Here is an 11,222-nt window from a genome sequence, read left to right on the forward strand (position 1 = left end):
TGATTGAAACTATGTCCAGCCAATTTAAACCAAATCAAGCTGCATAAATTGACATTAAGCATCATTGAATGAGATCAAGCGACCTATATAAGAAAGCTTTGAACTCCAAACCAACAACATCTTCCACTCAGTACATCCAAGAATACCAATGGAATTTCTCAGAATCCAATGGTTAACTGAAATACACCAAACTTAGTGAGTGCAAATTGAGCCTTGGCAACAACTTTAAGTCAAGTCAAATGGATCCAACCACCTGCATGTTGACCACTACTTAATTAAAAGCTTCTTTCTCTTCTACTACCACCATTCCTATCACCATCTAGCCTATTCACTATTTTTGTTATTGCTCTGCATTCAGATCCTTTATTATCACAGAATATAGCTTCATGCTTGCTGTTAAATCCTCCTGCTGTTGACCTTTCACTGGAGAACTGATATAATACCTAGCATATATGACACTACAGACTCAAATTTCTATTAAAGGTGAATATATGCTCCTAGTTAGCACACTTTCAGCAGTAATGTGTCTTCAGAAATGTTGTCTCAGTAATAGGATATTCAGATACCTCTGAGGTACATCTTATTATGCTTTTATATGTTATTTTTTTTGGATATTTAAAATGTTTACAGTCATTCTATATACTATCTAGACACTTAGGTGTGGTCATAATATGTTCTGTTCCACATATGCCTACATTTCTGATCATATTAAATACCAGTTATGCTTGCTGTTATTTCAGCTAGCTTCTATCTCATGAATATCTCTGAAAAATTGGCTTTGTGTCATTATGTACTGATTTAACATTTATTAAGGCTGTCTATTTTAGCACATCTATTGTGGCCATGAGTGCAATGGAAAAGATGGTGCAGACCAAAGCTGCTACTTGGCATAGTAATGATTCGAATAATCTGATTTTATATGTATTAATAGTATAAAATAATAATAGTAATAAATTTGAGCCCTAAGAAGCCTAGTGGAAACCCATGATACCAACATACTAAGCTCAAAATAGCTCAGTTTGAGCTATTAAATAGTTCAGATTTTGAAGTCACAGTGAGCAGAATGGAGCCCCTTCATTTCTTCTCTCTGGGCTTGATTTGGCTCAGTATGGCTCAACCAACTTTTCAATGGGAATATTGAGAAGTGGTAGAAAAAGCATGTCAAAAGTTACATGACTGTTGGCCAAAATAAATTAGAGCAAAAACCCCCATCCCTTTAAGAGGAACATAGAGCATGACATTGCTGCTCTTTTTTTCTTCCATACAATAACTCAGGATGGGGTTGTAAGCCCAGCGAAATGTGCCTCAAAGGAGATGCATTGACATCAATTTATATCAATGTGGTGCAGCCAAATAGAAGCAGCTCAAAGCAAAACAGTAGAGATGTAATTTAATGTTGTTCTTTGACTACTTTGACCACTTATTCTTGTGACCATCTTTACAATGATTTTTTTTCTACACTGGAAATTTCTCATGACTTGGTGCCGCTGCAGGCTGGCTCTTGCATCAAAAATTTCTATTCTGGCTTTTTGGTGTCCACATCTTCGTCTTCCTCTTAGCGAAGTAATACTTTCCACAGCTCTCTGCTGCATTCAGAAACACAATTCTTGTGATGCCACCTCCACATAAAACCAAGAATAGAGTCTACTGCCAATGCAAATCCCATAACTATGTTGCCGAGAGTGCTCTTGGCAAACTTATCACACCTCGAACCTGGAGAGATCACCAAAATTTGGACAAGCAACTTGGGAATGACAATCTGAGCAACACTGCCACTTCAAGTTGATGTTACGCTGCCCAAAAACGATTACATGTATCCAGCAATTCTGCTAATGTTCACGATGAGTTGGACATTCATAAAGCCAAGCATGGTCGGCTGGCCGAGGCAGGATGGGAGACCTCGCAAGGTGGTAATTATAATAGTGAGGTGGCTCTAGTTGATAGTGAAAGCTACAATGAGGTGAGTAGTTACTCTAGGGCTATAACTTGAAGTGCTGATTTTCTCTTAGATTCCTACCCTTCATTCACATTCTCCTGTATGGTCCACCTCCAATACAGTTATCGATTTTGATGATTAGATGGAACTTGATGAGAACATTGCAGCTCCCATGCCTGCTGGATTCAATGGACTAAGGGATACTAAAGAACTTGATGACAATGACAATTTTTGTGATCCTGGATGTCTAGATGATCTTGACGCAGATGAACCTGAATCTGAGGAACCTCCAATTCATGGATCCCAGGTGCCAGAAACCTCCTAAACTCCACCTAACCAAGCACACTTGCCTAGCGACAAGCCACATACCCCTCTCGAGCCCACATGGTCTGCAATCATCCATTGATGATCCGTATCATTGTCTTTCACTCGACATCTTTCTCTCTGTATATAATGCCTCTGAACATGCATATACTTCTGTATGCAATTCAATTCAGTGGTGTTTCCCTGATGTTGAGCTTCTCTCATTCTACCAAGTGAAGTGACTGGTTGAATTATTGAGTGGCATTGTACCAATCAGTACTGACATGTGCGTAAATTCCTGCGCTGCATATACCGGACCTTTCAAGATGCTCCAATGCTATCCCTATTGTGCTGAGCCTCGCTATACATTGGAAAACTCATCTATACCATGCCAACAGTTCCATATGATGCCCATTGGTCCACAGTTACAGGCAATCTGGCAAAGTCCTGAGGGTGTGCAAAGCATGAAATATTGAGAACAGTGCATGCAGATCATCCTCCAAGAGCTTCAACGTACTGGGGGGGAGAAAATATCTGCATACCGGGATTTCTTTGATGGAACAGATTATCTCGAGGCCATTCTTGATCAAAAAATTAAATTGGGTGATGCAGTACTCATTCTCTCAATCGATGGAGCACAACTGTATCGAAACAAGATTTCAGACACATGGATCTACATCTGGATCATATTAGACAGAGATCCAAGTGTGCGATACAAGAAGAAGAGTGTTCTGCCAGGTGGTGTTATTCCGGGGCCCAATAAACCCAAAAACATCGACAGCTTCATGTTTCCAGGCTTGCACCATCTTGCCATCATTCAGAAAGAGAGACTTGTTATCTGGGACTCGAGCAAAGCGGGTTTAGCATATGAAGTTTCTCCTTCTCCATCTGATGCATGTTTTACTTCGAACCCATTTTTGGCACTTGTTACCACAGATGGGCCAGCCCAAGCCTCTCTGAGTGGTTGTGTGGAGCACCATGGCAAGTATGGTTGTCGTTACTTTTGCCCTCTCAAAGGCAGGCATAAGTCTGGTGAAACACACTACTATGCTGTGTGTTACAAACCTGATAATTTTGATGTCCCTGGATGCTCTCATGATGATGTTGATTTGTGGAATCTACTTTCAACATTCGATGCTTCATCTTGCAAGCTCTGATACAAACAAAATCTTGCCTGGGTCATTGCCTCACCAAATAGAACTCAGTATGAGGCATGTCACCTTGAAACTGGTATCTCAAAGCCTAATATTTTCTTGGGTCTTCCACAGGATCACATGCTCCCTATGCCAACTTGCTTTCCCGGTGATATAATGCACCTTTCCTGCCTTAACCAGACAGATCTCTATCTACCACTTTGGCATGGAACATTTGAATGCGACACCACCACGGATGATCAAAGTTCATGGTATTGGGCTGTGCTGAAAGGGAATGTGTGGAAGGAACATGGTAAGCTGGTTGCTGCAGCTACACCTTGGATTCCAGGTTCTTTTAATCATCCCACAGGAAATCCAGCAGAAAAGATTTCAAGTGGATATAAAGCTTGGGAATATTTGCTCTACTTTTTTGGCCTTTCTCCTGCACTTCTCTATGGCATTCTTCCTAACGATATCTGGGAACACCACTGTAAAAATGTCCATGCTTGGCGAATCATGCTACAAGACAAGATACAACCAGATGAACTTACTGAAGCTGACACCCTATTCACGGAGGTATCTGATGACTTTGAAAGAATCTATATTCAGTGACGTATGGATCGTATACATTTTGGCTGCCAAAGCAAACATTCCCCTAGTCATCTACTACAAGGAACAACAAGAAATGGACCTCCTATCATATATTCACAGTGGCCAATAGAACGAACTATTGGTAATCTAACTGAGGAGGTCCATCAACATTCCACTCCATTTGCCAATCTCAGTGAGCGTGCTCTCCATCGCTGCTGTGTCAATGCGCTTAAGGTGATGCATTCTGAGCTGGATTATGACACTTTGAAGAATAGTATCTCATGAAATGCACTAGATCTTGGTGGAGGTTATGTTCTTCTCCCACGAGTTGATAATGTCCGACGTGATATCCTTGAATGTGAACAACACACCATCAAATCATACCTGCAGGGACTTGGATACAGATTGGCAGCAGAATGGCAGTGTCCTCAGGTACACCGATGGGCAAGACTTCACCTTCCCACTGGACAAAATGCCTGCTCACTATGGATTGAAGCACGCAAACCTTTGAGCCATTTGCGATCCTCAAGACATGTAAAGGTATATTGATCAGATTTAAATCTTGAGGAAGTTCTAACAAACAATTCATATCCAGATTTACATGAATGGCCAGAGTCGCTTTGGTGAAGTGCGATATTATACCCAGCTAACTCTTGGAAAGCAGGGCACCACGAAGGCCGTTGCCATAGTCTCCTTATTTTCAATGCCAAATGCAGAGCTTATAAGGTGATCACATGGTCAGTATGCTACATTCCACCATCAAGGAGATCTTTCTGTTCATGCCATCGATGTGCATGATATCGAATCTGTTGTAATGATGGCTCCAGACCAACATTATGGATTATTTTATCAAGATAGGACAGAGACAAATCAGTGGTACTTGATGGAGTGGCCAAATGTCAAGCTGGCATCTATGGAAGGGTGGGCAGATGATATAAATGAAGAAGAGCAGAATGTGTAGAAATACAAGTTCATAGTATTTTGGCTGAACATGCAAGCAATATAAATCATGTGTCAAATGCATCAGAAGCACTGCCTCTCTCTCTTTTCATCTCTCTTTCCTCAGTTGGGCCTCCTTTATCACACAATCACTTCTCCTTTCACACACCAGCAATGTCGTCGGGAAATCTCTACCTGTCACAGAATGTGATGTCATCGGACTCGGCTTTTGACAACTATGATGTTCCACAGAGTTTCTCTAGCCATTCTTCACGGACGCCATCAGTATCCTCAAATTACACATTGAAGCTACCACGTTTTCCAAGCTCAAGCTCAGACAGTGATTTCTATGACAACAGTTCAGACTGGACTCCCTATCAGCCAAGCCATCACCCTGCCACTGCAAATATTGCCACCAGCTCAAATTCAATCCTTCATACAACAAACCCAGTAACTAACAGCCAGATAAATGCATGGTCGAGCCCCGACATGCCCCAATACAACAGTAGCACATCGCTGCAGTTTCAGATTGAGCAGTTGAAGATGCGGTTAAACAAGACTACTCTGCAACTTCATGAAGCAAGTGCAACAAATAGAAGTCTGAAGTACATACCACATTGAATGTTTTCCCTTCATATCTCTTAATACAATCTTGATCAGATATGCATATACTCAGCTTCTTCAAATCGTCAAATCACACGTCTCTAATGGTACCACCAGTGAACAAGGAGCTACAAGTCAACCAGCAAACAGCACTGGTGATCCATACCCCGAACCTAGCCAACTGGACCATAAAGATCCTCGCTACAAGCATGTCAAGTTTTGGTTTATCTCTGACTGGAAGACACACATGGTCAAATGAAAAGGCGAAACTCATGTCGAAGTCAATTCAGAAAGCAGTGACGAGGACAACACGGACATTAACGAGGATGATCCCAAGACTGCTGCGGCACTTTGTCTGAAGACCAAAGGCAATGTTCATGCCAGCCAAGGTATCAATGTGGCTATGCGATATATCTGTGACATCAATGGCAACATAATCGATGGACATCGGGCTTCCACAATTCATAGCAAAGCATGCAAAATCTGGAATGAGCTGCAACAGAGAGATCTAGCACCAGCTGTTTGGGGTGACCTCAGTACCTTGGCAAAAAGCTATTTCCTGCATCATATGTATCAGAGTTTCTCAGAGCTCTCATTCTGCGAAGGTCACTGGAAAGTGCTGTGGATTGCTACAAACAACTACTCACAATGGCATAGCAAAGCCCTCAAGAAGCAGAAGGCTACTAGTCGCTCAGGACAGGATCATTCTGCACATGGACACCACCACCATTCTTCAAAGAATATCGGAAAACATGTCATCTCACTGGCAGATCGTGAAGAAAGTGCACTTGAATCAGCTCTGAAGAGAGTTCGGACTGAGTCTTCCACCCACCATGATGGCGAACGTCTGAGTATGGAACTTGATGATGTTGAGGATTGCCATGGATCTCAGGTGCACCATGTTCAAGTAATCTGTTTTCTGACTCTCGTTTGCTTAGCTTTGATTTCAGGGAGATCTTTCTTCTAGGTACCAACACTGCAAGGAGCCTTCAACACCACAATTAAACCCAGGCACAATCTGGCAACTATCACCGCAACCATCGACTGAGCTGTCAGTACACCCGCATAGACCTGTCAATGAAAATCCCAAGCCCGATTCTACGAACGAGGACACTAACCAACCAAACTCGGATCTCAATGACTATCCCCCACCAGAACAAACTAATAGCACTAACTCGGATCTCGATGGCTATGACCCACAGGAATCTGGGCCTGAGCTGCCTAGTTCCTCAGTCATCAATATGGCATCCTTGAAGACAATGCTGATATGTTAGGACAAAACTGTTAAATGTATTGCAGCTACTGATATCATAGACTTGTTTACTTCCTTCAGCACATAAATCCTTTGTAAGCATTCAGTTCTACATGCTCAGAGATGGTGATGCTAACATTGGTATTGCACACCTTAGATACTGTCATCGCAACTCCGAGTCTCAAAGCTCCAAGCCATTTCAGGAACCGCCTTGTCCACCATCAGTAATGCCAATGGAACCTGTTGCAAATCCTGGAACTGACACATTGGACTCACAGGCACTCAGGAAGAAAAAATCAGATGGGCCAACAGCACGGTATGTTCTTTGCAGCAATGTCATTTATCTATATTTATGCATTCAACAGAGCACTATGCAAAGAAGATTGGATGAAGCAGAACTCTGCTGGCAACTGGAAAACCGAGTTCCAGCCATACTGGAAGTCCCTTACGATGTTGCAATCAGCAGAATACCGAGTAAGTGCTTTACTAAATGCTGGGACTTCCTGATCTCATCTCTGCATTGTATAGAAATAGGTTGATGCATCAGCGGCAGCAAAAGCAGCTAAAGAACAGGTGTATATTAGCCTATAAATTAAATTCAGACAACTTTTGTTGACTACTACACTATCTAGGCGGCGGCTGTATGACATATATAGTGCCTCGGGGTATTACATAGACAACATTAGATGTACTTAGATAGCTCAAAATGATATGTAATTTTTCTCCTTCGATATGATTTGATATATTCTGGGTCAAAGAAATTTGGGACCATATATGCCAGTCGAAGCAAAATATATTCATTTGAACTACTTATAAATCCTTCGATGTGATTACAAAGAAGCGATACAAATGGCAGAATGGTCAAGGCACATCGAAGTAGATACATCTAATTGATTGTCTTCGATCTCTTTCGAGGCACTTTTCGCTAGGTTGTAAATACAGTGTACTGAGTGGACTCTGGCAAAGAATTTGCACCCAAAAGGGCTCAAACTCTAAGCCTTAATAAGTGTGCCTATACTTCAGAGACAAGTTACCATTACACCAAACAGCCAGACACTAGTATAACTAATTGCCTCATTTTGATAGCTTCCACTGAAATCATATGATGTTCACTTCATGTTACTATTTGCCTTTTTTTCCACTCTACCACCATGGCCATTGGGAAAAAATCAACCCACACATACAAGACAATATCTGGAACTGTGGTGAATGCTAGGAAGGCTAAGTTAGCAGTGGAGAGAGTGGTGCACAAGGAAGAGATGGCAAGAGCATTAGAGAAGGTGAAACAAAGGCAGATGGAGTGCAATGAACAGTTTAAATGTGAAGCAGATGTAAGGCCATTTATAGCACTTTCTCTGCAATGTATATTGCTCACTTTTCTTTTTTTTACAGGTGAGAGCCAAAAAACTCAAAGCATCACACCACCTTATAGCTATTAACATGTCACAGGACCCTATTCCTGAGCCCAAGCCTAAGAGGGAGCTGAACCATTGCCACACAAAGAAGGTGGCCACTCAAGAAGAGGTGATCAACAAGATGAATCTCCTCATGTTTCTTGAGCATGGGAAAACAGTCTCTGGTGCCTTGAAGGAAAAACCAGAAAAATGTAACAAATATGAAAGTAAGTGGACATCATCTAATTTCACTTACCCTTCTGATGCCATAACTGAATGAAGAGACACTCTATAGATGGCCAAAATGCAAGCTAGTTGTCTACCAGCTGATGATCTGAAGATCTTTCATGTCAGCAATCCATCTCAAAAAGATGTGAGTGAATGGTCTGCATGCAACTGTGACGAAGATTCTTGGCTCAAACAAAGTATGTCTCTCTTCTTGTTTTGCTTTTTTTGATGATATATACTTTTTGACATATCATATAGTATTGGCTTAGATAGATTGGATAAGAAGAGACATGGTAATGCTTTTTTGTTGTAGAAAATTTTGTTTCAAAAAAAAGTGCTTCAATTGGTATTCAAACTGATGACAAATCAAAATTCCAATCCAGTTCAGTCTTGTACACCACATTACACCAATCAATGCACCAAACCTAAAATCAATACCTGGATCTTAAATGGTTCTGTTGGTCAGAAGTGAAATATTGCACTGCTGGTGGGTTAAATACCCAACTGTGAAAAATAAAAAGTTTCTTCTTTGAATCCCCCTGACACCTTAATCAATGCATCATAGGCAGACTATATTTTTTTAACTTTATCTATTGACATGCCCCATAGATTTTGGACTCACATGTGATATCTTGTTCTCACCTGAAACCCTGGCTTGAAACTAAAGTGAAGCATGATAATTGGTGTGGGACCATGACTAGGGTTCAATGTCTGGAAAGGAGATTACCGAAAATGAAGGACAAGAAAATTGGTCTCATACCACTGTGTGGATGGGCAATCTCCAGCAGTGAGGTAATCTAAAACAGGGCAATAGACATGGCAAAATTCAGAGCTTCAAAATGAATACCCACCATAGCATCTTGGAATATGCTCTGATAGAAAGCATCTGATGTTTCAAGCTTAAGTAGATACAATTAATGAGGCATATTATTTTAATGTAATCTTTTACAATTCTAGTTCACTTCTAAGCATAGTGTAAGCAAATAGTATCCAATTTCACTGAGACATTTGCCACATTCAAAGATTCTCATCTGCCCAGATGGAAGATGCTCATGCAAGGCCTATTTGCAGCATCTGAGACATTAATATTAGCTTGTTTTGATGTAGTTTATAGGAAATGCCTACTCTCAGTAGCTCTAAATGTTCTGCTGCACATTCTCCTTTGGTCTTTAGAGTGTAGCTGACTCAATGTCCTTTGAAACATTTGTAGTGGAATGAGAAAAACAATTGTCATCAATATTGAAGGACTTGTATGGAAAATTCATGTTGAAAGTGATGTCTGGGTTTTTCTGCCTCCTGAATCAATGCCTCATGGTATCCTTGGTCAAATGGTCATAGAAGTTCAACCTGTTTAGCAGAAAACATGCTCTTTATTTCATGTCCATCACATCACATCTGCTTTCCTTTCTGCTGTAATTTCTTTCCTTCTCTAATGCATGCAGCATATTTCTGGGCATACCTAAGACTGTCTTTTGTGAGAATATGAAATATTCCTTTGCTTGATGACCATGATACACTATCTTTAGGATAGACATATATTTCTTGCCTAAATTCATGCATCAGTCCTTCAAGCTGATGAAATAATACTGAGCACAGGAGAGAAGTATAACAGAAACATGCTTATGTCCTACTCAGTTATGTTGTCCTGATTAATTCATTGCAAAGATAGAGCTTTCATGCTGAAGATTTTTGCACCTTCCTTCATGTTCACCACCTCAAAGAGCTTGGTAATGGACAGTATGACTATGGGAACATTATTTCTTTTATCCTGATAACAGATAATGACTTACGTGTGGCTTTGAACATCAAGTTATTAACAAATACCACATTGGCATCTGAAATGAGCTGCCAGAGGTTAGGATTCTCAAGCATGTTTCCATATTCAATTGTGATAGAATTGACAACCATCAGTGCCCTCCAGAAATTGATACAATACCCTGCTTCACATATCATCAATTTCACAGCTTTGATGCATTTGTCTTGCATCTCAATGCCATAGGTGCAGCAGCTATATGCCATCCTTAGCTGTGAGAGGACATTTCCCATTCCACAGCCAAGATCGATTATGAAGAAAGAGGAGTTGATGTTATAAATTGTAGCAACTCACCAGATGAAGTTGGAAAGCAGTTCCCCATACATTTCACTGCTGAATGGGCAATATTTCTGAAGCTTCATGGCTATGGCAAGAATGTGCCAAGAATAGGTCTGTTCAAGGATGCAAGTAAGCATCTTGTTTATCATAAAGGTGATCCCTTAGAAGTGCAGTGTGTCATTGATCCTAGCCACTTTCTGTAACATTGGTCTCTCAAGTGCTGTACAGAGTGCTTGTAGTTGATAATAATCATCATTGTTATACCCTCCCTTAAGTGCTATAAACTGTGAGTAGCAGCCAACATGTGATGATATTTAACAAATACTATGGAAGAGAACATCAATAGTACTCAGCAGGTCCTTCTCAGGGTTGTAGTATTTAGAACTTGAAGGTGCCATGAGGAGAAATCTGCTTAGCATAATCAAAGATTATAAAAAAGTAAATCTCATTCACTGACTCCTCACTCACCCTGCTGTCAAGGTAGTATAAACTGATAACATATTTTGCACCCTTGTAAACTGGGTTTACATTTAATAGATGGTTGAGATAATATATAGGGAGTGGACTGACTTTTTTATATTTTCTAGGGCTTTTTTCAATGAGCTCCCAGGCAGACATTGGCATATCATTGTACCAGTTTATAATGTGTCCATGTGCCTTGTCTATGTTCAGTTGGTGAAGATATGTTTTATTTGTTGTGATGGAGAATCTGAGATTGAGAACATTGTAAGGTGAACAGTCCTGGTTTTTT

General features: G+C 40.7%; 2 protein-coding genes across 2 annotated transcripts; one reads left to right on the forward strand and one right to left on the reverse strand.

Moving 5' to 3' along the window:
* Nucleotides 1-5,076: 5,076 nt before the first annotated feature.
* On the forward strand, nt 5,077-7,348 carry EV420DRAFT_1487884 (uncharacterized protein; the record flags this gene model as incomplete). Its single annotated transcript, XM_060470573.1, has 7 exons — nt 5,077-5,507; nt 5,579-5,727; nt 5,769-6,397; nt 6,456-6,774; nt 6,839-7,073; nt 7,123-7,231; nt 7,292-7,348. The coding sequence occupies 7 exons, from the start codon at nt 5,077-5,079 to the stop codon at nt 7,346-7,348; spliced, it is 1,929 nt and encodes a 642-aa protein (XP_060322054.1).
* A 2,774-nt stretch (nt 7,349-10,122) lies between these two features.
* Nucleotides 10,123-10,446, reverse strand: EV420DRAFT_1281603 (uncharacterized protein; the record flags this gene model as incomplete). Its single annotated transcript, XM_060468270.1, has 1 exon — nt 10,123-10,446. A coding segment is annotated over one exon (324 nt), but the record flags the coding sequence as incomplete, so codon positions are not given.
* Between the last annotated feature and the right edge of the window lie 776 nt (nt 10,447-11,222).

Source organism: Desarmillaria tabescens (assembly GCF_030435595.1).
Source record: "Desarmillaria tabescens strain CCBAS 213 chromosome Unknown EV420scaffold_143, whole genome shotgun sequence".
In the NCBI taxonomy this organism is placed as follows: Eukaryota; Fungi; Basidiomycota; class Agaricomycetes; order Agaricales; family Physalacriaceae; genus Desarmillaria; species Desarmillaria tabescens.